Source organism: Zophobas morio, unplaced genomic scaffold (genome assembly GCF_036711695.1).
Source record: "Zophobas morio isolate AGI-343-1 ecotype UQ-CSIRO unplaced genomic scaffold, CSIRO_AGI_Zmor_V1 ptg000329l, whole genome shotgun sequence".
NCBI lineage: Eukaryota > Metazoa > Arthropoda > Insecta > Coleoptera > Tenebrionidae > Zophobas > Zophobas morio.
In genome coordinates, this window is record NW_026972433.1 from 250,352 (window position 1) to 277,289 (window position 26,938).

The 26,938-nt window shown below is 32.8% G+C and overlaps 5 protein-coding genes and 1 long non-coding RNA gene across 6 annotated transcripts; 2 read left to right on the forward strand and 4 right to left on the reverse strand.

Moving 5' to 3' along the window:
• Positions 1-3,323: 3,323 nt before the first annotated feature.
• Positions 3,324-7,509, reverse strand: LOC135120011 (uncharacterized). The gene is made up of 10 exons (XM_064044371.1): positions 7,454-7,509; positions 7,270-7,397; positions 6,349-6,501; positions 5,553-5,713; positions 5,192-5,315; positions 5,064-5,140; positions 4,708-4,849; positions 4,583-4,645; positions 3,841-3,921; positions 3,324-3,496 (listed from the first exon to the last, which is right to left on the reverse strand). The coding sequence occupies exons 1-10, from the start codon at positions 7,507-7,509 to the stop codon at positions 3,324-3,326; spliced, it is 1,158 nt and encodes a 385-aa protein (XP_063900441.1).
• Positions 7,510-7,567: 58 nt separating this feature from the next.
• LOC135119999 (uncharacterized) lies at positions 7,568-7,965 on the reverse strand. Its single transcript, XR_010278466.1, has 3 exons — positions 7,844-7,965; positions 7,706-7,782; positions 7,568-7,641 (listed from the first exon to the last, which is right to left on the reverse strand). It is a non-coding gene; the product is annotated as an uncharacterized LOC135119999 (long non-coding RNA).
• A 3,335-nt stretch (positions 7,966-11,300) lies between these two features.
• Positions 11,301-14,375, forward strand: LOC135120012 (oxysterol-binding protein 1-like). Its single transcript, XM_064044372.1, has 20 exons — positions 11,301-11,341; positions 11,393-11,466; positions 11,522-11,628; positions 11,691-11,743; positions 11,798-11,844; positions 11,899-11,959; positions 12,011-12,098; positions 12,167-12,214; positions 12,303-12,349; positions 12,400-12,492; positions 12,538-12,621; positions 12,673-12,718; positions 12,777-12,847; positions 12,910-13,008; positions 13,525-13,626; positions 13,683-13,773; positions 13,833-13,922; positions 13,989-14,065; positions 14,118-14,218; positions 14,273-14,375. The coding sequence occupies exons 3-20, from the start codon at positions 11,559-11,561 to the stop codon at positions 14,373-14,375; spliced, it is 1,371 nt and encodes a 456-aa protein (XP_063900442.1). The 5' UTR covers positions 11,301-11,341; positions 11,393-11,466; positions 11,522-11,558.
• LOC135120008 (double-strand break repair protein MRE11-like) lies at positions 14,293-19,512 on the reverse strand. Its single transcript, XM_064044367.1, has 27 exons — positions 19,448-19,512; positions 19,263-19,363; positions 19,110-19,209; positions 18,819-18,879; positions 18,679-18,766; positions 17,951-18,062; positions 17,588-17,664; positions 17,469-17,536; positions 17,305-17,401; positions 17,176-17,248; positions 16,952-16,993; positions 16,839-16,900; positions 16,719-16,787; positions 16,577-16,669; positions 16,399-16,525; positions 16,286-16,348; positions 16,067-16,147; positions 15,943-16,009; positions 15,802-15,884; positions 15,695-15,745; positions 15,527-15,570; positions 15,411-15,466; positions 15,126-15,177; positions 14,890-15,011; positions 14,784-14,841; positions 14,448-14,573; positions 14,293-14,371 (listed from the first exon to the last, which is right to left on the reverse strand). Exons 1-26 carry the CDS (start codon positions 19,488-19,490, stop codon positions 14,478-14,480), a joined length of 1,986 nt encoding a protein of 661 aa, XP_063900437.1. The 5' UTR covers positions 19,491-19,512; the 3' UTR covers positions 14,293-14,371; positions 14,448-14,477.
• Positions 19,513-21,749: 2,237 nt separating this feature from the next.
• Positions 21,750-23,610, forward strand: LOC135120013 (uncharacterized). Its single transcript, XM_064044373.1, has 6 exons — positions 21,750-21,866; positions 22,087-22,164; positions 22,227-22,391; positions 22,443-22,520; positions 22,572-22,728; positions 23,495-23,610. Exons 2-6 carry the CDS (start codon positions 22,102-22,104, stop codon positions 23,608-23,610), a joined length of 579 nt encoding a protein of 192 aa, XP_063900443.1. The 5' UTR covers positions 21,750-21,866; positions 22,087-22,101.
• Positions 23,611-24,151: 541 nt separating this feature from the next.
• LOC135120014 (uncharacterized) lies at positions 24,152-26,423 on the reverse strand. Its single transcript, XM_064044374.1, has 3 exons — positions 25,604-26,423; positions 25,482-25,534; positions 24,152-25,417 (listed from the first exon to the last, which is right to left on the reverse strand). Exons 1-3 carry the CDS (start codon positions 26,421-26,423, stop codon positions 24,152-24,154), a joined length of 2,139 nt encoding a protein of 712 aa, XP_063900444.1.
• Between the last annotated feature and the right edge of the window lie 515 nt (positions 26,424-26,938).

Here is a 26,938-nt window from a genome sequence, read left to right on the forward strand (position 1 = left end):
CAATCATTTTGAAGACTAGACCATCGTACCATTTTTTTATGAAAGCCTTTCCACGTCTAAAAAGAACATACCTGTTACTTCTCTATAAAAGCTTTCGTAGCTTCTTCCGTAAGCATGAGTATCTGGTGAATTACAGAGTAATTTTTAAAAACCCAAATTAAAAATAAGGCAAGACGCACTTACTATCCACAACTTCTTGTAATCTAGAAAGGATAAGCGCTTCCGCCACCTTCCCTAAGCACGACAACAAATTTATTGGGCGATAATTTTTAATAAATCGGCTAGGGGCTTAGTTTTAGGAATAAAAGTACTTTTGCTAATTACCTCCGTTTTAAGGAGAGGGCCAATGGTAAATATTTTAATAATTAATCTTGAAATCAGAGATAGCTCGCGGAATTAAGTTTAATTTTTTAAGCATTAAATTAGAAATATTGTCGGCACCCATGGCTTTATTCCTCTTGTAATAAGGGATTGGACTACAGTTTTAAGTTCCGCATTGGTGGTAAGCATAACCTCGTTATATATAATAGCTATTAAAAGGCGAGCATTAACTATGGTGGACATATGCTTGAGGTGGTTTTAAGTCGGACTCTAGCACAGAAGAGTGGGCTTCCAGTGAGTTTACAAATGCCTGTGCTATTAAGGAGGGTATCGCTGAGTGTCTGGTACTATGGCTGAGCGGTGTTATGTTTCTACTTTTAGTAGATCGAACGGCCTTTGTAAATTTCAATAAGGTGTTAATCTCTGGTTCAGAAGACTCCAATTTATTCTGCCAGCTCTTGTTAAACCTAGCTTTCAATCCCTGTTTGTCTCGAGTGTTGTTCTTGTTGTTAAGTTTCCTATCGCCGGGAAAACAAACCTTCGTAATTCTTAATTAGAGATCTAATATGATTTGATATGTCATATACTGGTTATTGCGTTTTTAGAAAGAGGTGGGTCTACTATAGACCTCCTTTATAGCTCCTATTTGCACAACATCCGTGTCTAAATCAGAAGTTTCCCCACTTGTGTGCACCATGATATCAGTACTTTTGTCTATTTGTTCCCAAAATTTTAGCCAACTAGTTACCTTTTTTAACCCAAGTTCTCGAGGCCGACTTATCTCCTATTTCTATGAGGGCGGGATTATAATTAGAAGAGCATTCAAATAGATTAAATGTTATAATGAGCTTTAAAAAAAAACAATTGTAGAAGCGATAATATTACAATCTAGTTAAAAAAAATAAGCTTTTATTAATAACTTTGTTTTATATACGCCCTTTTAAAATTTTTTACGCTAAGTTCATATGTTGCCTTCCAGCAACCTGAATCTCTTCATAGATAACTATAATTCAAAAAATTTACACAAACTTATTAAAAATTTTGACCATTGTTAAACTTAAAGGGTATGTTTTTTCTACAGATTGCTTAGTATTGGAGTGAAAAACCGTGGGCGAACTGGGTTTCGATTTTCCAGTAGTAATAATGCAAACGTCTACATGTGTTTCAGCAGTAACTTTATCCCTTCCTATTATAATATTTAAACGAGGCGCTTACGTAACCCAAAAGCAAAGCTGTCCAGTGCTCCCTACGCTCCTCTGGCATAGCATAGCAAAAGCAAAACATTTCCTACACTCGCTGGGGGGAATATTCTAATATAAAAAATTGGCTGTTTCTCGCCTTTTATCCATTTTTCCATTAAGGCCCGTGTAACGTTTCTTTGAAGCCTCTTGGGTTCACACACACCTATTCCATAAAGCTTTCTGGTCCGCAAAATATGCTCAGCAGTATTTTACAGTTTAAATATAGCTACTACTGGTCGTATTTTCCACTAGTTACTACATGCTAGTCCTGGCAACCCCACTTTTATAAGTTTTCACACATTTAATAAATAACTTAAAACTTAAGTCTACTATTTGACTCATAAGTATTCCATACGAGACTGAAACTCTCCATCAGTTTTGCTTTTAAAAGCTTCTTTTTCATAGCTAATTTTTTCTCCAGATCCCAGTTTAGTTTATAATACACTAAGCTAACCTTCTGAACTTACTTTTTATCAATTCTTTACCCTCTTTATTCCTTCTATATTGTTATATTTTTGCTAGTAATGTTCATCTATATTATTAAAGATAGTTCGGTAAGTATATATTCTTCTCCCATATATTACCTCTTTTACTCTCTTTAGGCCTTTTTTAAGCAGCTATATCCTCCATAATTTAAAATGAACTCTACGGTTTGCAATCCTTGACTTTCAACTTATAAACATTTATTTCTTATTCGCTTTTCTCTAATAATTTATTGATGCCTTTTGGAAGCTAAAGTTTTAGTATATTTAAACACACTTTAACCGCACTGCGTTAATGTGTACTATTACTTCTGCCAATTCGAGCATAGGCCCTTATTTCCACCAAAAACGTGTTAATCCTTCTTTTCAAGTGAAAGTAAAGTGTAGTTGCGGGTATTCTTATAACCAACATAACTACCAACTACTTAGAAAGTTAAAACCAAAACTACACAAATATCTTTTAAATATAGTCTCAAGTTGAATAAAATAAACGAAGCATATGACCTAATATTTGCGAGGGTAACCTTTGTTTACGATACTTCCAAAAATAGTATTCTTTGCTGAGACCTGAGATTTTATTAATATTTTTTGAGGACTTTTAATAATGTTAATTTTTGCGGAGAAAAACAAAGAATTTGAAGGTGTTTCTTCAGCTTTATTATGTCGCTCTTCTCTGGAAGAGGGTGGGGGATCTACCGATGTGAAAAAGTGGGCAAGCAGCGACCTCCTTGCAACTGGCTCACTCTCTAGAACGACCAGTCTTTACCCCTCTCTTCCCCCGCTACCTCCTTTCCTTACTCTCCTTCCTTCACCTTCCCTTCAAATGGCATGTTCGACGATGAACAGCAATAATCAAGAATTCCGTTTAACTTTAATTTTATTTTTCAAAAGTTTTTCTCCTTTATTCATATTAAGGCTGTGCACAAAGAAGCGCTGGCCTCTTTTCTTTTATATAATAACAGTAAGTATACCATATTTATAACTACGAACGCTATGATTAATCGGTTCTAATACCCAGCCACGCGAAAGATCGACTAATATCTCCAAGAAAGGTCTACAAAAAGGCTTTATAAAGGAGTAAAAAATACAACAGAGAAATAAAAAGACTAATCACATTAAAACGCAACAACAATAGCAGTATGCACCAGCTTGTTAGAAAATAAGAAAGAAAAGTTTTAAAAAAATTAATAATTACTTTTTTATTTAAAAATCATCATAAAAGTAACTAAAGTATGTAAACTTGTTAACTTTAAAAAATTAATGATTACTTATAAGTAATTTAAATACTTTTGGTTCGAAATAGAAAATAAGAAGCTGTGCCGAGCAACATTAAAGACACTTCAATAATCCAAGTTTCCCAGTTACACACACAAAGTGTGACTGTACAAAAAAGATACGGAAAGAAAGAAGTCGCACAGACGCCAATAATTCCGCCAGGAACGTTATAAGAAGCTTCGATATAAAAATAAAAAGGCTTAAAAGGTGTATGGCAGCGATATCATATTAAAGCTAACAAATAAAGTTATTACTTGGTAACCTCGGATTATTTCAAAAACATTTCAAATAATATATAGCATCAATTCTTATACCTAAACTTAAGTTAAGAACTAAGGTAAATACTAATAATGGTTATTACTTCCGATGCTAACGATAAAAAGTTGAAAAACTCTCTTCAATGATAGTAGCTGATAACAAACAACAGCGCATTTACTCTTAATACTGCTTTATTTAGTATCATTGGCAAAATAATAACATTGAAAAATGTTCAAGGCAAATTGTAAGAAAAAGAAGAATACCTGTTGGTGTGCAGGAGACGCGCTCTTCTCTCAAATCCTCGTATTCACTCTCATGCGAACTGTATTGATGTGAGCTTTGCCCTTAAAAGTTTCAAAATAGTTTACTTTCTTTAAAATTCTCAAAGTTATTATACAATGAATTAAGTATCTAAAAATAAAATTAAAAATATTAAAAGCATTTACCTATTAACAACTAGCAAAAGAATATAAAAATTTTAAATAATCGACGCCAAGCCAGAACTCGATGAGAACAGAAAAGAATTAACAAGCTAGAAACTCTACTTGTAGTGTGTGTGCACAAGAACCACACATCAATATAAGATTGTAGGAACCAGCAAAACAACAATAAAGTGACAGCTGAGCCAAGCAAGTAAATCATCGTCGGTCAGACAAAGCGAACGATTTTAAAAAGATGGCGGACATGCGCAACTACGCAAAAAAAAAAACAATGTCTCTGTTATATGATCCGTCAATCAAACCCCTCTAACTTAATAAAAAATTATTCAAAGTATTAATTATTTACAACCTTAAAATGAACCTATAATAAACACTTATAATTAAATAAACCTCGTAACAACTTTTAGGTTTCGAATAAATTATATTTTGGCAGATAACGATAAACTAAGGGGGAAAATTGTTAAAAGCGATTAAGAGAATTAAAATATAAGCGGAAAACGATCCTTATAAAATAATTCTTACTTATAATAAAATTTTCTCATGAAAAAGTTAAATAACAAAAGACCAGCTAAAAGCAAGTCGGATGGATCCGTAAACTCTGTCCCTATTAAAGACCGGCATTCTTCAGCTGTAACAGTAATTTATATATTTATTGACTTATGGACCAACAAATATTTGAAAAGTTGATACGCTGGATAGGCGGAGTAGTTGTAAGCATCCTACGCCGCCGAAGGGCAAGGAAAGCAGCGAACTCAAGAATAAAAGCAGCTGCGTCGATAAAAGTGCTGTATTGCACAAGAGCATCAAAATCCACCAGCAGACACGCAGAAACCTTTAACATTGTACCAAAAAAATAATTGCTCCATATTCAATCAAATTTTGCGTGTTATAATTTTTAAGTTTTACAAAATATTTTTCCCAAATTCTAAAGTATATTTTCTCCGAAAAATAAAGCGGTCATACCCCGACCAATAGCAACGATGTAGATATACGGTACTCAAACTTTATCTGAACTCACTCACTTAACGAAGGGCAGTAGTGTTTACCAAGAGCGAGAGGAAAGCAAGTGCTACGTGCGGAGTTCGATAAATCGGATGAACTGTGCCAAAAATTGCGGGAAGTACTACAGATAAAAAAATGAGATACAAAAGTGCACCAAAAAAAAAAAAAAGACCTCCGATGTCACCCATGCAGTAGAGCTCACGCGCTGAAGACATCAGAAGAGAATTAAGCATCCCCAAAGAAGAAAGCATACCCACAACGCCCAGGACATACCCAAAATATTTCCCCCCTAATATCTATTATAAAGGAATTAAGATTAATAAGTGTAAGTAAAAATCAGGTAATAGCTTTATATTAACAAAAAAAACATTAAAAGAAGAATGTAATATAATATTGAGATGGCATTTTAGCAAAAAAAAAAACAAAGAAACAGGCCACTAATGCTTAGTACTCACAACGTTGAAGCTTTTTTTTTAAAACTCTCAAAAATATTAAATTAAATTCCGAGCGAGAAATTAAATCCAAACAGAAACCTTTGCAATCTGCGTGAAGTAACCATCTTTCCAACTTTTATAATCATCAGCGCCAGGAACGCAAACGCCAATAATAACAGGAAAAAGATAAACAAAAGTCGATAAAACAACTGCTATGGCGATGGATTTCGGAAAACTTTTTTCAGGATCCGCAACTTCTCCTAATAATTTAATTCAAAAAGCTAAAAATATATTGGCTTGAAAAAAGATATAATATGGATATATAACTATAAATTATATTTAATCTTTAGGTAGACTTAAAAACACTGAGTCAACACAAAAGCACAACAGCGAAGGTGTTGAGACTATGCAACTAGAGATTCCTGTGAAACGCCGTGTGGTATTTCATACGATAATAACGTAAATAAATAACGAGTAAAAATTACAGTTTAACGAGTTTAATAACAAATATATTTCCACGGTAGCTTGACGTTTTTGATTGAATATGAAAAAAAACTAAGTTATAGGGAAATACACGATCAAGGCTATCATAGAAAGCGAAGATAAGTAATGAATTATACTCTTAACTTTTAAAATAAAAGTATTATTATATATGTATAGAAGCATTTTTAACAGATTAAAACTTAATAAATAACCAAAGTAGACCAGTTTTGTATAGTCAGAGCTCGATATTATATTTATATATAAAGCTATATCAAGTTTTAATAGAAGCAATAATAGTAAATAGATAAGCAAAAAATTAAAACTCAACTCCGTTCTAAAGTAGGACCACAGGCAAGTAAAAAAGAACACCGAAAAGAAATCAAAGGAAGAAGGTTATATAAGTAAGGAAGACCTGCGCAAGCGCCAGCCATGTCATATCCTGAGAGATTCCAGAGAAGAACAGTTAAAAACGTGGAGGAGCGAGTGTTAAAGCGAAAAGGTTGGAAGTCGCCAGAAGACCACTTGGCATACCGAAGTAGCGCGCTCACGTTTATAAATCGAACGCCTATTATAAAGGACTTGAAAATCTGACTTATAAAATAAATTAAAAGCGTCAAGGCAATAAAAACTGTAATTAACAACTTTTATATAAATTTGAAATCAAATAGAAAAAAAGCTGTAATTATAGAAGCTAAAGGTTATGATATATAAAAAACTTTAATAATACTCTCTCTTATATTACTTGCAAAGTGTGCCTACACAACGCCAGTCATAATGAACAATCCTATTGAAATTTGCTAATAACAAGATTATCTACGATCAGGAAAATAGAAAAGCATATTTCTGCTGTATTACCTTTTTATTTTTTAAGTTCAATAGTTTTTATAAATATTTTAAATAACGGACCAAGTTTATAAAAAAAATTAACAGCAAATACACCGTTTTAGTCAAAAGGCTTAATAGACCTCTCTATCTTTCTACGCAGGCCGCAAATAATATATTAAATATGTTTACGCAGTGAAAAAAAGCGGGCGGAGATGTTAGGGTGGGCTAACGGTATAAAATAATTCGCAATCAGAAGAGACAACACAGTATTTCTACCCCCTATTTAAATATTTTTTAAAATAGTGAACTGTAATCCCTAATAAAGCCTTGATAGGTTATAAAAGACTCGACGTTAAATTAAGTGATAATGAGTAAAACACCAGCATCTTCGCGGGTAAAAAATACCACAAAATTGAACTTTGCCCTCAAGAAATTGAAATGTTAAAAAATTAAATTTATAAGTCTTTGTAAAAAAGCATAAAAGAAAAAAAATGTCAACAGAAATTACCTAAACACACGAAAACTACAAAAGGAAACAATACAGCCACCGAAAGTAGCATAGAAGCTTTTCCAACAAGTTCAATGCCTCTTAAATTTAATAAAAGTATAAAGAACAAGAAAGCAAATCCAAAAGACCTTGACAAAGATAAATAAATAGTATATGAGTTTTGGGGGGGGAAAGAGAGAGTCACCATCGGTATAAAGGGGACAACTCTCCTGTGAATACTCGAAGATAATCAATGCACATCACTGGAAGCACCGCAGTGTCAAAAACGTTTCCGATAAAAGACCATAAACCCAACTGGAACCCCCAGAAGGAGCCAAAAGCCTCGTAAGCCCAGAAGACTTGGCCTCCCGTGTGAGGATAATTACTAGATAGCTATGTTAAAGCAGTTTATAGGTTGTTAAAGTATGAATAAACTTTTATTAAACAAAAACTTTACCTCAGCCGTCATTAATGCGATCGGAATTGACCATATCACGGGTGCAACTATTAACCCTATAATCGCAAAAAGTGGACCTAAAAAGAGGCATATATGTATACTTAAAAAAAAAGAAGTACTTTTTGTAAAAAATTTAACCTCCAGTCCTAACGACCTCTTCTATGCCATAGGGCCCTCCACTTACTTCAAAAAAGATTAGTGTTGCGAGCTCTAAAACTGTGAGTTTACGGCGAAGTGTGGAGTTCTCACCAGTAAAATCTCTATTAACTTGCCCATTTCAAAGTTAAGAAATATAAAATATATGTGTGAAAATAATAAAATAAACCTGGTCGGTTATATAATTTGTTAAAAAAAAACATCCTACATTAATGACTTTTTTAAAGTAAATAAAGAACTGAAAATTTTGGCAAAAAAATACTGCCGGCGAGTGCACAGCCCAATATCTCTCGCAAAACTTATAAAAACCTTAGGTGAGCACTAACCCGCACACTTGTGTTAAACCTTGCCCTGTTTGTAGGGAAACAATTTTTAATAATTTTTAAGGTTTAAAATTTTTTAGTGGTGGTTGTAGCAGCACGGAATAAAGGTGGTCACCTCTATTAAGATGTAAGAGCCTTCCACAACCAGACGAAAAGTGTCAATAATAAATAATATATCTGATTATTAAAAATTGTGACAAAAACATAACTAAAGGAGAATTTAGGGGCCATAACTAATTATAAAGAGGATAAACGAAACTCAAATTTGTCTATAGCATATATACAAGCAAGTAAAAGTAAAATTAAGTGAAATAATCGTGGAGATATGCCTTAAAAATAAGGCAGTCTAAAATTAAGTGTTACTTATCGTCACTTTCGTATTTGAAGTTATAAAAAATATTTGTCTTGAATAAAATTAAGAGCCGAAGGAATTTATACCACATATCTATTCAGCTGGTTACCACTATAACTTAAAAAAGGTTAGTTGCACATACCAGACTAACTACTCACTTATCAAAACTAAAACTGTTTATAGGTTTATGTAAATATCAATTAGTGTCTTTAGACATAGATATCAGTATGCTACTCAGGTGACCTCGCGTATGAATGCAGTCAAACTGCCATTAGTAAACTCAAATCTGTTTATCAAAATAGTTGAACATATTTTTGTAACTGGTATAAGATTTGAAGAACTGGAGAGAAGTGTTCAATTCTGGTAACTAAAAGCATTATAGTTAGTTATATTATCTCGGCCTTTTTTTATATACCAAATTTTTTGCGCATTCTTAACATTATCATCGACTTTCCCCAATATCGTATGAAAGAAAGGGTGTTTACATCGCTTTTTAACTTAAAAATCTGAATTACCTGAATGAAGGGGACACAACACCAAATTTTTTAAGCTAAAGTAGACCAACTAAGTTTAAATCTAACTTAAACTTTATAATATTACTATCTCTATCTCTCAACTGTTTTAGTAGGAACTAGCTGGTAACAAACTTTCCCTAAAACGTCTTATATTTTTAGTCGTTAATAAATTAAAAACATATAAACGTAACTCTTAGTGTAGTATACTTCTAATTAAACTATCTATTTATTTTATCCTTACTATTTATCTAAGGGATCACTTATGATCATAATATGAGTAGATACTAATAACTGTCCCGAAATTACTTTTTTTTGCAGACTTTGCAGAAGTTTTTTGGTATTTGCGAGCCAATAACTTACATCGTATTTTTAGCAGTTATGAAATTTTATAGATGAAAGATTCTTCACAGCAAGACATTGCTTTTCAGGGGGAGCTTTATGTGAGAAGGGAAGGTAAAATGTAACTAAGTATCGTGAAATAATTTTGTTATAATTGTAATAATAAGTATCCTGTGTACCGTTTAAACACTTTCCAAAATACCTTAACAGAAAATTTGTTAAACTACATATACAGTTATTAGATATTTTTGCCCCAAATAACGAAATGTCAGAGTACTTAGTTAATAATATAGTTAACAAATATATAGAATATATTATTATAACCTTAAAAAAGAAATTTAGAACTTCTGTGTTAGATCGTTGTTACTTTCTTATAACAAGGTCATAACGTTAGTCGTTATAAGAAAAAGTCATATTTATTGTATATATGCTAATAAGGACTCTGGAGCCCCTGGCTTTCTCGTTGGTTTTCAATAACCGTAAGCATTGTTTACTGTAACTATTTACAATCAGTAACCAAGCTATACTTTTACCACTTTATTGCTTGGTGTTATAGGAAGATGGAAAGTTACTTTGTTCAATTCGGCCGGAGTTGCAACACAAGAAGGCTGTAGCACCTGAAATTATTAAGGAAAAAACCGAAGTTTATGCCATACATTTGGAAACCGTTGAGATTTCACCACACAATTCATATCGGTCTCCTTTTTTATATATATATATATTTTTCAGTATAGTTGTAAAAAATACAATAACTTTACGTCCATAGTCAGAAAAAATATTTGCAAGAGTAACTTTATATATATTACAACTGTTTAATTTTTCTATTTTTTGTTAAACACTTTTTAAACAATTTCACTTTCAAGTAGTTTTTTCTTTAAAGTGTTATAAGGTCTTTTACCTTTCTGTTAAATAAAAAGGTTAATTTTTCTTCAACCCTCCTTTTCACTAGTAATAAGTTTAGTTTTTTAAATAGTTAATTTGAACTTTATAACATTAAGAAAATATAGATTTTCTTGTTAGTTTATAATTATATATTTTCAACTTGTTATTACCTTTCTTTTGAAATCTTGTGGGCTATTAAATATTTAAATATAGTTATATATTACATGTACCCACAGAAGTCAGATTATCCTCCGTCTGCCAAGCCGAGGCAAATATCACACCATTTATCTAAAGTGCTCCTGTTACGAAGTCAGAAACTTATGGATTATTGCGTTAAGCAGAGTTAAAAAAAATTTGAATTTTTATTTTTATTTTTTTTTTACTCCAAACTTTTCGAATTTTTCGTTTTGCACAGTACAAAAGTTATTATACTTTTAATCTTATTTAATTTATCTTTTATAGAATCTTTCTTTAAATTTTTACTTAGTTTATAGCTCTTGTTTAAATAATATATTTATATTTAAGTTTAATATTGGTGCCTAATTAAAAAGATGAATGCACATTTATTTAACCTTATATCGCTTCATTTATTAGCTGGGCTTTATAAATCAGTTAATTCTTTATACAAAAATTTTATAATGTTAACACCCTATGCTTAAACGTTAGATTACAATTAATATTTTCTGATTCCACTTCAAATAATTGTTAATATTAACACAAACTTGTATTTGCAAACTAGTATTTTGCATATTTTTAATAAAAAAAATTTATGCTGGTTCTGCGGGTAGGCGAAGCAACTGGCTCGGGCGAAGATCAGTGGAGGCAGCGGTGCTGCCACTTTCTGGCGGCCTTCCGTTTCTTCAAATATTGATGATTTTTTGTGTAGATTTTATTCGTTTGTATATTTAACCTTTCACATCAAAAGTGATCCGCTGACTTCAAAGGTAATAAACTCGACCGTTCACATCGTCTTTATGCGGAACACAAAGCCTGCACCGATGCAGCAGAAAAACTCTTCACTCTAATACAGCGAAAACGCCTCAGCTCTTCTGTGGAAGATGCTTTAAATGTAATACTAATATTACTAAAACTTTTATTAACATTAATAATAATTTTATAGAAATTACTTTATAAGTTTGCTGCATATGTTGATGCGTCTGAGAGAGGCTATAACGAGCTTCTGAAAAAATACATGTTTATTCTTATTTGCTACTTCTCTGTATTGTTTATATTACTGTGCATATAAAAGATGGCTAAAAAACCAAGAGAACTTAAGAGAAACTAATATGGAGATGGTCGCTCAGCAGTTAATATCTCTCGAAAGAAAAACAAGAACTTTTTCTGAACTAGTTAGAGGTTTCTCTGTTATATATTTATTTATATTTATATTACTTCATAGTATTAATATGTCTATACAGATAAAATTGATGGAGAAACAGAGGCGGCTCTTCAACACTTGGATTCGGAAGAAGTCGACGTTCATAAACTTCGTTTTTCCTTATTGTTGACTCAAAATAGCGTGTAGGACGAGTTTTACGATGCAGTGGACCACAATTCTGCCCTCCTAAAAAAGCTTGTTTATATTAACTCGCTTCTGGTATTTCATATATAGTTAACACAACACAGGTCCTCTCCAGAAACTCCCAACGCTTCGGAAGGAAGTCAACTCCAAGAAAAAGTCATGGATGTAAATATTTAACTAACTTATATACTACATAAATATAAACTTTTAATAAAGTTAAGCAGTTACCGCACACAGCTTCCTTCGAACAAAAGTAACAAACCGCTCAATGTTTGGAAGTTTTTGAAGGATTGTATAGGAAAAGGTGTACTTGCTTTTGTTTATAATAAATAATTAATTGTAGGCTTATGCGTCGCTATATATAATAAATAGATTTTTCGAAAATTGCAATGCCCATTGTTCTTAATGAGCCTTTATCTGGTTTTTCTTTATAATTGGCAAAAAATAAATTGCTCACAATTAAGATTCGTGATTGAATCTTCTGTAAATTTAAATTTAATTTGAGAAGGAACTCAAAGATTTGCTGAGGATCTCGAAAATGCATACCTGCTTACTGTAGTGTTTTATTATGCACATGTTTAAACTTCTTATTACTTACTTTAAAGAGAGCCGCCCAACAGGCGACCTCGGTCGAGCGACTACTGTATATTTGCTGCTTTGTGGTCGCTTTATACAAAAATACAAGTCGAACGGGAAAGGTAATACAGTATCAATACTACTATTACGAATATTAATAATAATAGCCTTTCAATCCACTCCTTGGGGAAACGTACGAGTTTGACCTCATGGAGGACCGCAACTACGGTTTCCGTGTGTGCTGCGAGCAAGTACTTCATGAAATACGCTTTATAACCAACCAATAATGCGCGATCCATCAGGTAAGCCACCACCCTCCTATCACGGCTGTCCACGCGGAAGGCAACGGTTATCTTGATTTATGTATATATATCAAAACTTTGAATAAGAATATACCCTTTTGCAGGTTGGACCTTTTATAAGCAGGTGGATCTGAAAAGTCGGTTTCGAGGAAAAACGTTGGAAATCACTCCAGTGGTATTGACTACCCGTGATGGTTACAGTATGCACGGACATAGCAATGGTTATTTGGTTTAAAGGGTACACTACACGTGCGCATGGGACAAGAACATTACACGTGGTCATGCCTGACATCAACCGTAAATAACATCATCATAGGGACTCTCTGGGTGGATGCTGTACGCTATATACTGTTTGGAGTTTCATTTTCTTCTTTCGTCTAGCAGTGACACTGTTTGGTAGCGTTCATATAAGTGCTTTACTGACTTCTTTAACGCACACACTCCCACGACACGCGCTTCCTGAAGTTGCAGTAGTCCTCCTCTTCTTTGTTTCTAATAATGTGTTTAAGAGCTTTTCTAATAATCTAAAATCTTTAATTATACACAAGTTAAAATCTCTTCCGCCCGCAATGGCCTTTATCTCTTTTGTTAAACATTTAAAAACTTTTAAGTAAAAAGTGCGCGCCAAACAATTTTTCGGCGCTTTTAACAGCTTTCATTATAATGCTTCTAAGTTATAAACGTCTACAAAATGTACTAACTAACAAGTAATGCTAACTGGATAATACTTGGTTTTGCTCGTCTTACTCATAAGCATAGATGCAAAGCGCCACTCTGACTTGCTTGTGCATAATCCTCATATTAACACGCATCCAAAAAGCCTATTGTTGTAATTCTCTTTATAACATGAAGGGAGGAGAACTTTTAATTAAAAACCACCAAACTAAAGATTATGCTGTTTTAAATTTTGAAAGATACTCGTACTTCAGTTCAAGCAAGATTGGCACAATAAAGGTTTCTCCTTTTCGGAAATTGTATTACTACTTTTTTCAAAGTTTACCACTTTCAAGGGGACGGTCTATAGTGACGGGGACACACCACATTTTGATATTGTAGGCAACTGGAAGGACGGCATCGCCTCTGCCAGGCCACATGGAAAAGGTTCCGTGGCGAATAGTGCGTGTTAATCAAGCTAAAATACTGCATTGTACTATAACAAGAAAAATACCAAACTTTATGGGAAAAGTTCGCTCCTCCTTCCAACTATGAAAAGCAATTCTATTTCTCAAAGTTTACGATTATTCTTAACGGTTTTTATAGTTTTTCCCAGCGCATTGCGGCGAATATTTTCTTAACATTTTTTGTATTTATCTCAGAGCTAAGGCCTGGCATGGAAAGTTGCCTGCCCAAAACGGATGCCCGTTTTAGGCCAGACTTGCGGGCTTACGAAGAGGTCTTTTTTTTTAATATAGGCAATAAAAATAATGTAAAACATATTGAATAAGGGAAAAGTGGAGAAAGGGCAATCTATCAAAGACTGGCTTGAGGATAAGCAGAGGCAGCACAAAAAAGAAAGAGAAGCAAAAGGCGAGAAATGGAAACCGCTGTTTATTGATATTCACTTTAGTTATTTTTACTACTACTGATGGTGCAGTTCCAGATGGTTCGAGTATAAATATGACAACGACCTCAACGAATTCTGCTGGCTTTTTACAGGAGAATACTGGAAGAGAAACTTCGAGAAAGTCCCAGATATATACTAGTCGAAGCAAATAAAAATAACTACTTTGTAATAATAAAATAGCAATAAATGTTGAAAAGGTTCATGAATTTACCAAATTGGCTTGTACGCTTTTGTAAACCCGTCAAAAGAATTGGCGGCTCCCAAAAAAGGGAAGTCGGCGCTTCTGAGAGTTCATTTTGAAAACGTTTGTTTCTTCTTGCTCGTCTTCGCTTTTCGGCTTGTAATAATAAGAAAAGAAAAAGGATAAGTAGATTAATTGGCAGGAAAAGAACTAAACAGAAGAAGCCCCAACCAAATCAAAACTTTGTTTACTGAAGAAAGCTTTTAATGAAATGAACTTAGAACTAGTAAGAGGCTAAGAAGGTGCCAATAAAAGAGAGGGGGCCGCATAGCGACTGAAGGGGTAGAACACAGCAACTAACCATACCAATGAAAGTTTGGGCTTCTTTGTAGAAGTAAAGATTTTCCGGCGGTCATTCCTCGCTCTGAAATAGAATAAAATAAAAAATTAATAACACTAATTATAGTCAGACGACTTTAATTTTTTTGGCGTCTTTATGGGGCCACTTTTTAAAGAGGGGGCCGAATAATCCTCCACAATGCCGTCGTCGGGGGATGAAACATCACTTACTTGAGGACCAACCGGAGAAAACTGCTAATTTTATAATAAAACTTTTTAAGTAGCAGTTACATAGAGTAAATAGCAAAGGTTGACGTACGCATAATAATAAATAATTAGGTAACACGGTAATCGTGGCAGAAAATATACTTTTTTTAAAGCACGCGAGACACGTGGAAGTTTTCCTCGACCTCGACCTCTACTACTTTAAAAATATTTGTTTATAATATTTCCTCAACCTCTTTAAAAAAACGCCAAAAATACCTAAAGGTTTAGCTGAAAAATTAAATACAAAAATATAAAACACATGTACAGGAGCAAATGCTTAGAAAAATGATAAATCAAGTTGTTGTAGGTTTTTTGAATATGGAATATATATATTTTTTTCGAGTTCAATGCCACCGCATTTCTAAAATAATAAACATATTAAAGAACAATTGTTTCCGAGTTGTAGGCATCATTTTCTCAAAGTTCTTTACTTCCACTTCCATCTACAGTTCGTCGAATGCATTGTATTAAACATTATTTAATACAAGTCTTAGAGTAGTTACCTTAAGAGGGGACGTAATAACACAAGATTTGTTTTTATTGTTCGCTACGATAAGAAAAATAGTTTAAAAAAAAGAAATAACTAATAAATATACATAAAAAGATATTTGGTTAATACGACGCATAAAAAGAATGGGAATGAGTATCAACAACTATAAGTCAACAAATACTTTTAGCAAACGAGCGGTCAGCAACAGCGATAGTTGGAAGGTTTAACGGAACTGTCCCCCATTCTAATAAATAATTATTATAAAGAAAATGAAATGAGTAGTAAAACCTTTCGGAAGCCCGCCATCCATCAACTCTTCATGTTGTTCAAATAACCGCTCAGCAGCAACTCTTAATGTCAATTCGACGCTTCTATCCAGCAGTATTAATTAATAAGTAAAAAAAATATATTAATATATGTAATAAAAACTTTTTGATAGAGTCAGTTTCTTCCTTGTAAACAAAAAGTCTTAGAGCCTCTAGCAAGTTATCTTCTCCTTACAGAGTAACAGCAAGGTGACAATGAGTATTTATTCACTAAGCAGTATAGAGACCCAAAAGTTCAAGTTTATAGTCAGACTTTTCAAAGGTTTGCTTAAGTAAATCTTCAACTTGCACGCCTTCAGATAATCTCTCTTTATAGTAAACAATTTTAGAAAATGTAGTCATAATACTTAAAAAAAGTAATAATTTTAAAGCAAAAAGAAGTGTTCTAGGCGGAATAGAAAGTTAATGTGCGTTGAAGGTTTACGCATATATAACAACAAAGAAACCGGTTGCAAGGTTTTTCAAAGTGGTTTCAAAATTTTTCACTCGATCTTTATTTAACTTCTTCTCTATTTATTTTTGGTATAAAAAATTTCATCCAAAAGGTACTTATGTCCACCTTGTGGATCACAAAAGCCCCTCCTTTTGTAAAAGAGTAGTATATCATTGGGGTTTGCAACCTTGTCATTAAAATGCTGCCCAAATCTAGCGATATTAAAGGGCGTGTATCCGCCGCTATACTCCACCTTGAATAGCATTGGCGGGGCAGGCATACAACCGGCAGTTCACTAGAAAACCTTTAGGCGAATTAACGGAAGCAGTGGCCTTATTTTTACGCCGGCTTCCTCTAAACCCCGTGCTTCAGTGGCCTCGGAAAGTATGGAGCTTACCTATGCAAAGTGTTTAGCAGAGGAATTGTTGGAGACATGTATAAAAAACCTCTTTGAAAAGAAAGTTTCTAACTTCGTCTGTGCTGTGTGGGTCAATGCCAGAGTCGGACAGGCTGACCTGAAGCTATTTATTACACAACAGTAGTATAAAAACGTTGAAAACAGAAACCTCCGCGGCGAAAAAAGGGCGAACTGTCTTCAATAGAATTTTCTTTAAGTTAAACTCCACGCCTATAAATCTTTTATATATATGTATAATTTATGTTTTTTAAAACCCCCTACCGCGAATTTGCAGCAATCCCACATGTTTGGGAAGAGCCTCTCCTGCATAAAATAGGTAGCGATAAAAATCTAAAAGGACTACTTTTATAACTTTACTTAAATATATAAGGAAATATAACTAATGCGCTATAAAAAGAAGTTTCATGTAAACATAGTACAATACCGAACGATATACTCATAACTTTACATCAATCAATGTTAACTAAATATAAGAATAGCTGCACCCTCCGTCAGAGAAGTGGCAATGGTGCTTCCCGGCTGAGAAATATAAAAGTTGCCCGCTTCTCTAAATTCTGGCTGCAATAACAAATACGTATAATAAATAAGACTGTTTACTTAGTTATAAGTAGTACCTCAATAAAGCAGTCGTGCTCGTGCCCCCAAACCACCAAATGAAAAAAGTTTGCAAGAAATGATTCGGGGATATAGTTTTTTGGTCCTCTATTAACTCTGCAGTATTTTCAAAAAAAAATTTAAAACATACGCTTCAAGTAACGTGATAAAAAAACGCCGGCACCTGTTTTGGTGGATAACAAACAAATTGAACCAATCATCTGGGCTTTCAACGGGACGTAGAAATTGGACCTCGAAAAATACAGTAATAGAAAAGAATACTTAATAATATATATGTGGTACTTTTTGATTCAGAAATGTTCTATAGAGACGCTCGTCCCTGACATTCCCCAAACCATACAAAGCCAGCCTGGTCGTTCCTAGGGGGAGTAGAAAAAAAAGTAATGAAGTAAGTAATATCTACTGAACAAACACATAAAAGTTAGCTTGCTTTTGCACTCGATAAAATTTTCTTATATATAATAAATAACATTTAAGTGCTTTGGCAGAAGAAATTCAATTTATTAAATAGACAACTTCAAGGACGCCAAAAAGTAAGCGGCCTTTACTATAAGACTGCTGCAAATCAACGTGACGAGATATGTGTTGATGGAATGCGTATTTTTTTGCCATAATAAAATTTCATAGTTACTTTAGAGTATAAACCTTTCTCCAGCAGTATCGGAGTTACTTTGATATTTTCTATATCATCAGCTCTACCAAAATAATTAAGAAGGCCAGCTACGCTCAAGATATCTAATGCGCAGAGATTTCCATCCTAAAGCAGAAAAACACATCTAATCTCATTAGTTAAAAAACGTTTATAATAAAAACTTAATATAACAATGAACTTATAATATTATATGAACGATTCTAAGAAGAGTAGATGAAATTAATTTGATAGAAGAAATTCAACTTAATAAACGAGTTATTAATATTAAATTCCACTTAAATTATTAGATAACAAAAAGTGAAAGGTGAACCAAATTTTATTACATAATACTTTAACAAGTTATAACATCATGCTAGCAACTACTTTAGGGAAAGATTTTTTTAGATTTCAACTTGTTGCTAGCCGCTAAGTAGCTAAAATTTTGGAAAAAGTAAATTCTTTACGGTTTAATATGTTTTGAAAGACTCGAAACTACAAGCTCAGAAAGCAACCCTCTTTAAATATAATATATCTTGTAAATACTTTTATAAAGGCATAAAATAGAAAACATAGAGTTATAAATTTAAACAATCTTTAGAAAAATATATTAAACTTCAAGGACAACAGAAAAAAGGAGTCCGATATAAACTATATTAATAGATAGCAAGTCTAACTATACTCAACTTAAAAACGATTAAAAATATAAGTCCTGCTATGAATATTTTCATTATATATAAATTACACCAGAAGGGTCGTCATGATTCCCGTGTATAACAAAAACCGGTATGCTGACGTTGTAGTTAGCATCTTCGTAATTTACGCATCCAAATCTAAATAAGGTTTATTCAAACAACATAACATAAAGTTTATAATGAAACTAACCGATTACTAGGAAAGTTAACAGACTGATCGCTAAGGATTTCCAAAAAACAGGGTCTCTCTCCTGTTTATTAAATAGCCCATCAATCATATATATAGAGGTGGCGTGTGTTTCACTATCTCGCGCCTTCTAAAGGCCGTATATTCAACTCTCATAAAAACTTGGCCATAACTATATTTTTAAGTGGGTCACACTGTATAAAATATTAATTAAAGCGATAAGTTGTATTAGCTAAAAGGTCAAGTACTCTAAAAATATAGTAATAGATTCCTTAAAAATTATAAATGTTCAACCCAAACAATATTCCCTCATTAGTTCCATGGTCTTGTATAAGGTCCAGCGAGAAGGTTTGTTATCGTGAAATAAATCACCTCCCAAGAGCAGCATATCAACCTATCAAACAAAACTTAAATCTATCAAAATTTTATAGAACCATGCTCTTGAACCTTTTTTTCCACAGCAATACTCAAAATTTCTTCAAAGGTATTAAGAGAGTCATTTCCCCTGACTGGATCTTTATCCATATAACCAAGATGGGTGTCTGTTGCTAACAAAAATATTAAAAAATATCAAACATTAAAAGTTTTGTTTTATAATAAAATTATATATATGTATATATCTATATATATACCAATCAAAATTTTAATAATATTTAAATCTTCAGTATCTTCCATTTCAATAGTATATTGAATAGTTTTTTGCGTATAACAAAACTTTTTAAACACGATGATACCGACCTTATTAAATATAGCTCCATTTCATAAGAAAATGTGTCGTTTTTAATCACGGGGTCAAAGCTTGATCCGGGTCTTACAGAAGAGTCACGATTGTAAAATCAGATAAATTCTATCTTCGATATAATAATAGGATACCTCAACTCTACTACCGAACACAAGCCTGACGTATTATAAAGTCCTTTATTTGCTCATGTCAATATACTTAGCAGAAAGAAATAAATATTTTATTTTTGTATGACAAAAATAACTGACTTTTACTTAAAGGCGAAACCATACGGTACATAAAAGGTGTTTAACATACATATTATTTTCTTTTAGAACGTCATCTAGAATAGTACCCTTAATAAATCATGACACTTGTAACCCACGGGCTGGGTAAAATGACTTAACTTGTCAAGCCTTTCCTTAATTTTACTTTATTTCTTAAATTTTTTAGCTAAAGGGGTTCTGCTATGTCTTTTTCTTAAAAAAATTGTTCTAAGTTTTCCTCTGTATTCTGCTTTCCTTTATGAATTGGAAGCATAACTAGCAAGATACCTTTACTCTAATGCTGTTATCAGCTTGCTTTCTTATAGCTCTTGTTTTCCCCAGTCGTTTATTTGCAATGGTATTTTTTCTCTGTTAGTTGGTTACATATTTTATTGGTAGAAGTTATTTTAAAAATTGTATAAAGCTTTATCTTTAAGTTGTATATATTCTGTGGAATGACCATCCTAACTTTGTACATCACGGGTTCTCAGAGAACTTTCTCGTTTCTTAGGTCTGAATAGTTGGTCTTAACTTACCCCTGAGAGTTTAAAAAAAATGGAAGTTCTTTATATATAGAGTTACTTTAAGGCGTTACAAAGAGTTTGAACATGGCATACTTCTCGATCACCTATCGTTTCGCGCCAAATTTTTTATGTTAATCGTAACGCACTTAACCCCTTAAAAGTTGGCATTCCCCTTTTCTATTTGCACGAACTACTATTTAAACCTAAAGGGTGAGACCTTAAACATTCTTATTCGAGACAATGGGAACTTCTGATAAAAATTCAGTTAATAGCAGGACCCCTAAAACGAGTTTTTCTCCTCAAAAAAAAGATGCTGCCACTAAATTTCCCAGATCTCTAATGCAAATAACTACGGATACTACCACTCCTAAACTGAAAAAAATACTACAACAGAACTTTATTATAACTCCAACGACTTTTGATAAGGTCATTACTAAAGAAATTGAAAAATACGAGCGTACCGAAGATTTAAGGAAGATAATAAAAGAGAGGGATCACGATTCGCTGAGGAATGAAGAATGCACAAGATATCCTCTTAGAAGTAGAACAAGCGAGACGCCTTTAAAAAACCAAATTTTGATTGATAATAAATACCAAGAACTACTCTCCTCAGATAAAAATATTAAGCGTAGAAAAGAAGAAGTTGACTATTTTTTTGAACTTGAATTTTTGAAAAATACTTCGAAATTGGGTAAACAAAATAGCGAAGGCAGTAATACGGAGAAATTAGTTGGTATAAATTTAGTTTCCTGCGAAGCTGTAGAAGCTGTAAATCAACAACTTGAATATTTGGACAATACAAATGGTACTTTAAGGCCCATTCCTGTAAATTTAGAATGTTGTCAAAACGCAGAAAACACCAACGCACAACCAGAATATAGTACTACTCCTATTAAAGTAACATCCATAGGAACTAAAAATGATGAAATCTGCAAAGATGACTCCTCCCAAAAAGTAGAAAAAAAAAAAAAAGGGTGTGTGAAAAAGACTCTAATTTCTAACCCGAGTAGCCTTTCTTTGGAAGATCATATATCATATGTGCCCGAAGGAACCGTTGAAAAAGGTAAACTATTAAAGTTTAACATAAATTTTTTTAAAAAAAGTTGTACAAATTTTATTTCTAGAGACCAATTCTACAGATGTTACTCTTAAAAATAATTTAACTCACAAAATTATTTTACAAGAGTTTACTAATAAGAGAGACTCTAACTTACAAAATATTATTTTGCTTACAGAAAATAAAAATGAACCGTACTATAATAACTTAAATCCAACAAATAAACTTTGGCATAATAAAAATCCTATTTTGCTGGAAAAACTTAATATATCAAAGAAAAGTTATATTATCCAAGAAAGTGAAAATAGTCAATCTGAAGACCAGTCTTTACAGATTGAAAACTGTGGAAAGTCGGAAAATTCTTTGTTAAAAACAAAGAATTTAAACACAACAAAGTACATTCCATGTCACGATAACGTTACTAACCCTAAAGAACTTGCAACTGAAAAAAATAACCATTTCTCAACCCAAAAAACGCCTCCGGTTAATAGCTTCTTATCTTGGTTTTAATATATATTATTTCAAATTATAGTGCACTGTAATACTTTTTGTATTAAGGCAGAGTGCTTAGTGTTTACTTAAAGCCGTTTTAATAAATACTCCTTTAACAGTAGCTGCATTTGCTCAGTTTTAACATTATTCGTCTATTTATATTAGCAAAATCGCCTTTAAAAAACTTGATAAACTTTTACTATCATAACAGAAAGAACTTCAGAAAATGCTTTTTTCTGAAAAAAAAAGATCTTTGCAGCAAACAAGATACCACACACCCAGTACCCAAGTAATAGCAAGCGTTTTAGGGCTTAAAGTCTATAAATCTAAACTTATAACGTTTAAATTTAGGCTCGAAGGAGTTTGATCAAACTCGAGCCCAACGAAGAACCAAATTGTTACGATCTCCTAGAACGGAAATCTTCGGCGATTACATGCGGGGAAGTGACGAGTAGTGAACAATATTTTACCAGGAATCGAGGAGTGGTTCAAACTTTGCAGTTTAATGCTATAAAGGTAGGACACTTCTCTTTTTCCTAACACAATTAAATATCAAAAATTTTATAGACTGAAAAAGAAAAAGACTCAACAAAGGTTGAGGATAAAAGAAGATTTTCTTTTCTCTCGCCTCTTTTATCAATTCCTGTGAGTCAATTATTAACTAATTTAAGTTTGAGTGTTACGGTTTTACTGCAGGAACCTTCAGATGTTTTAAAAAAACCTGCAAAAGCGCTAGCAACGGGAGTAAGCGCCGAACACTTAGTAAACTTAGCGGTGGAAAAAATCAAAAAAATTGCCTCTCAAGACGCAGACGCATTGTTTTACTTAAACTTATTGCTAAAATATTTTTTGGGTATTGCTTTTTTATGCTCGATTTTATAAGTGCTTACTTCTGTAATACCAAAAGATTTAAAATGTAAACAGTCAAGGTCAGTACTAATTTCTAAAATAATGGATCTTACTAATAAGACCTTGATTGAGGAATTTTCGGTTAATTTATAATAACTAGATAACTAAAGACATCTATTATTCTTGTACTGACTCACAAACAGGAAAAAATTGAAGAATCAAAAGAATTGGCTATAAGAAAGAGAGCAGACTTGTGTCTCGAGTCATCAAGAGTTCTACTGAATAGCTTAAAATCCAACAAAGACATTTTATAATAAACTATACGAGCTTAAACTAAATAACGACTTGAAGTCTTACAAAATTTTTTATGCTTTTTCAGCGGGAGGAAACGTTGCTGTCCCTACAGGGAGGATTTCCGTAATTATTATCTTTAGGAAGCACTGATTGTGCCCAATCTTCATACAACAGGGTCAAGGGGGTCAATACTAAATTTATCTTAATAATTGTATTGAGTTGCTTAGATTTACGTTCCTCATAACTAATGAGTAAATTGTTTCTTCATTACTAGCCGTTAAACTTTAAATCCGTCCAAAAAAACCTAAACGTTTCCATCAGTAGAGTTTTGAAATTTACAGCTTTTACGTGCCCTAAAATTAAACTTAAAAGAAAATCCACGTTTACCTTTTTTAACAATAACTTAAACGCTGTTTGATAGAAATGCTATCAGTTTTATATCACTTCCAACCGTTAAATGCTCGTGGCCGCTCCAGTGTTTTCACCAGTAATAGTTTTTTGCAACTCGCCGGCAGCAAACGACTTTAATAAGGTTAGATTTCCCCCACATCTGAAGGTGGGCGTCCGCAATAAGGAAGAAGGAAATCAATGAGCCCTAACTTATAGCCAAGGGCGGCAAGAAAGAGCTAAAGAACTGAGAACTCAAATAAATACACTCATTGTATAAACTTAGCTTATACCCAACCCTAAATCCCAAGGCGCAACCTTTAAGGTACAACGAGTTCTCGGTAAACTAAGAATTACAAACACAATCAACTAAAGTAAGAGATCAAAAAAAAAAAAAAATGAAAAACTAGTTAGAGTCGTGTGAGAAGATGTATCACATAAACAACGTTAAAATAGAAAAATTTCTCCCCTTTAATAGTTAACTTTAACAATTTAGCGGAATTAAAATATAAATCTGGTGTAATGAAAGTTATTAAATTGAGTAATAAGAGCTCGCTTTATTTTAAAACAGTGCTTGCTACCATTGCAATTTTTAGAGATAGTTTTATTGTTTCTAATCCTTTAAGACCAAAAAAATTCCAAATCTCCTCTTGACTTTTCTAAATTTTTAAATAATTTTATGTGCAACCTTTTTAAGTAAGCATTTTTTTTTGAAGGTTAACACCTTAATTTTCTTTCTCTGGTTGCTAAAAAGAAAGCCAAGAGGGACTGCACGCAACACAAGTCAAAGGTTCATTTAAAGCAGTATATATTTTTTTGGTTTGTTCAGTAGTATAATTTTGCGCGTGTTCCTTTAATAAAAACAATGTTTTCTGCTGAATAACCTCTAAAAAAATTTTAATAACTTTCATGTCTTTTTTGAACTCTTCCTCTGTTACAAAGTTAGGGGTTTTAACTTTACTCATTTTTTGAGTAGAAACTTTCAGAAAAGTGCTATCCGATAGGCTGTTAACAGGAGCCTCTTTATTATCGATGGAGTTCTCTTCTTCGTCATCGCTGGAACTTGTATCATTCAAATCGTCAATAACCAGCTGCAAACTGATGCGAGAGTGTGAAGGATTATAGTTCAAGAAATTTGACCAGTAAAAAATAGAAGGTACTGAATTACAAGGTAACGTTAAGGACAAAGGTTTTAAGACTTCTGCATTCAGCTGCGGTAAAGTGTCGTAAAAAGGAGAGAAATATTCTTTTTCAGGAAGGTTACAGGGTTTTATAAGCTCCGGACTATCACTGCAGTTCGCGATATTACTACTGCTACAACTAAAAATTATAGCGCACTGCTGGGGGCTAAGATGGGTAAGTGGAATAGTATAGCTTTCATCTTGAGGTTTGCAAGATGTTGAAGTTTTCTGGGTACCTCTATGTCTCTGGTGACGGTCTAGCTTTTGGCTATAAGCACTCTTTGCTTGGATCCTTTTCGGATTCATAAGGGCTACATCCTTTTTTATGGGTTGTGTAGAGTTTAATTGATAAAGTTTGTTATTTTGGTTTTGATAAGGCGAAATAGCTGGTAGTTGCGTTTTTGCCGGGGCTCTTAGTGAGCGTGAGGCTGAGCACTGTTCCTTATTACTTTGTATTGGTAACTGAGAGGTTTCAATTTTCTTTTTGGATGATAAAGCTGGAGACACTAGTGGCTCTTGTCTTATGTCTTCTTCAGTAGAGCTATCGTCAGGGTTACAAAAAAAATATGTAATATTTACATTTTCGTCAGTAAGTGTAGAACAATCACCATTTATATCGTTAAACATAGTGTGATAACTATAAGTAGCTTGCTCGTTTTCAATTGATAAGTTTAAGGCACCATTTGTATTTATATATTTGCCTTCATAAGGTCCTTTGTGTTTATTATTACCTTTGCCTAGTTTTTTTTTATTTAAACCGTTATTACAGTCGTAATCTCGGAGTTCTTGTGTGACATTCCATTTTTTAGTTTTGTTTAGGGTAGAAGAAACCTATTTAGCAAGTAAATTCGAGTGTAGATTATTGCATTTATTAGGCAAGAGAAGGCATATATACCTTTTTTACCCGTACAGGATCAAGTACTTTTCCAGATTCTTTTAAATCTATGCCTATTGTAAAATAAACAATCGGTGAAAGTTTAGTTTATATGTTTAAAGTAGGTTAAAATATTTAGTTACCTAATTTATTTGGTGTTTCAGGTGAGTGTTCCTCTTTTTTAGAAGCAGATTCGAAAGGATTTTCTTGAACTAAAGGTATCTTAAAGCTGGTCAAACAGATTTTGCTTCCGCTAGAATTTGCAGAATTTAATTTTGATTTTTCAGTGGTGACAGAAACTTTTAACTGCTTGAAGCTGGTAGATATCTCTTTTTCAATTTTGGTATGGTTATTAATAAGCCCTATTTCTTGTTTTTTCCCTCGGTATATACTATTTTTGTTAAGGTGACTATTTGGTCCTGAGAATTTCTTCAGATTTCTGACGCTGTCATATTTGGAAACTGATTTGTTATCCCCTTCAGATTGTTTACAGCAGTCAAATAAATGTTTGTAATTAAAAAAATTAATAAATCTCTCCGTAAAATTTTTTTTAAATAGTTTATAGAGGCTATTGCTTACTTTAAAATGATCTTTAGTGTTTTGGTTGTCGTTTAAGTTTTTAGGTAGTGTCTTTTCGGTAAAAGTATAAGATTTATTTAAGGTCATTGACTGCATATTCCTTGAAGTTTTCGTGCTAATCAGGGTGTTAACCTTACTAATATTGGTTTTTTTGTCTTTTGAAGTCAGATTAGTTGCAACTTGGTTGTAAGTATAGTATAATTCTGTTTGACCAGACAAAGAATGTTGCCTTTTAATTGTCTCCTGGTCCACACATATCTTATCAGGTTTGAAATACTGAGAAAAGTAAGTAAATAAACTACTACTTTGAATTAACGAATTATGGCTTTCAGCAAAAACTTGTTTGTCCTTTTTCGATTCTAAACCTCCTGTAGTACTAAACATGATGGCTTATAAGTATTGTAATAAGTGTTAGTAGTATTTTAGTATGATAAATTTGTATTAACCTACTCGTAACAGTCGTTTAGAGTACCAAAGATTTTATGTTTATAGAAAAGAAATTAACTATATAAGATTTTTTCTTACGGCCTATGAAGTCCGCCATAAAGGTCACAGGTATTTTAATTATTTTGTATTAAAATTTGATAATACTAAATGATGCCCTACTTTTTTTATTCACGTTACTTAATTCTATTTTTGCGATTTAAATGAGCAAGACAACACTAATGAAAACCCCAAGATTATCTTTTTTTATAACAAAGTGTCCCCCCCCTCCAACGCAAATAAGCCAAAACTTGCTACCTTTTCTTGACTTAACTACTTTCTTATGTATTTTTAACGCTATCTGTGCATCAACTTCAAATAGCAAAGAGGGTTGCTCACTTATAAGCTTTGCTATTGGCGTTTCTTCTTTTATAAAATGAGGACAAGTAGTCTAATTTAGGAAACCGCATGACACT

What these genes read in the sequence shown, in the direction of transcription:
- LOC135120013 (XM_064044373.1), top strand. Translation starts at nt 22,102, where the DNA reads ATGCTTTTTTCTGAAAAAAAAAGATCTTTGCAGCAAACAAGATACCAC. An exon ending in TGCAGTTTAATGCTATAAAG is followed by an intron (nt 22,392 to 22,442) that starts GTAGGACACTTC and finishes AAAATTTTATAG; the next exon opens with ACTGAAAAAGAAAAAGACTC. An exon ending in CGCCTCTTTTATCAATTCCT is followed by an intron (nt 22,521 to 22,571) that starts GTGAGTCAATTA and finishes GTTTTACTGCAG; the next exon opens with GAACCTTCAGATGTTTTAAA.
- LOC135120011 (XM_064044371.1), bottom strand. Translation starts at nt 7,509, where the DNA reads ATGTGCATTGATTATCTTCGAGTATTCACAGGAGAGTTGTCCCCTTTA. An exon ending in CATGGCTGGCGCTTGCGCAG is followed by an intron (nt 5,714 to 6,348) that starts GTCTTCCTTACT and finishes TTAAATTATTAG; the next exon opens with GAGAAGTTGCGGATCCTGAA. An exon ending in CTGCATGGGTGACATCGGAG is followed by an intron (nt 5,141 to 5,191) that starts GTCTTTTTTTTT and finishes TTTTATCTGTAG; the next exon opens with TACTTCCCGCAATTTTTGGC.
- LOC135120014 (XM_064044374.1), bottom strand. Translation starts at nt 26,423, where the DNA reads ATGTTTAGTACTACAGGAGGTTTAGAATCGAAAAAGGACAAACAAGTT. An exon ending in TGAAACACCAAATAAATTAG is followed by an intron (nt 25,535 to 25,603) that starts GTAACTAAATAT and finishes ATTTTACAATAG; the next exon opens with GCATAGATTTAAAAGAATCT. An exon ending in ATCCTGTACGGGTAAAAAAG is followed by an intron (nt 25,418 to 25,481) that starts GTATATATGCCT and finishes CTTGCTAAATAG; the next exon opens with GTTTCTTCTACCCTAAACAA.
- LOC135120008 (XM_064044367.1), bottom strand. Translation starts at nt 19,490, where the DNA reads ATGGAAGATACTGAAGATTTAAATATTATTAAAATTTTGATTG. An exon ending in AGCACGACTGCTTTATTGAG is followed by an intron (nt 17,249 to 17,304) that starts GTACTACTTATA and finishes TTGTTATTGCAG; the next exon opens with CCAGAATTTAGAGAAGCGGG. An exon ending in GGGCTTTTGTGATCCACAAG is followed by an intron (nt 16,349 to 16,398) that starts GTGGACATAAGT and finishes AAAAATAAATAG; the next exon opens with AGAAGAAGTTAAATAAAGAT.
- LOC135120012 (XM_064044372.1), top strand. Translation starts at nt 11,559, where the DNA reads ATGGAGATGGTCGCTCAGCAGTTAATATCTCTCGAAAGAAAAACAAGA. An exon ending in TCTTAATGAGCCTTTATCTG is followed by an intron (nt 12,215 to 12,302) that starts GTTTTTCTTTAT and finishes TAATTTGAGAAG; the next exon opens with GAACTCAAAGATTTGCTGAG. An exon ending in GGACTCTCTGGGTGGATGCT is followed by an intron (nt 13,009 to 13,524) that starts GTACGCTATATA and finishes TATAACATGAAG; the next exon opens with GGAGGAGAACTTTTAATTAA.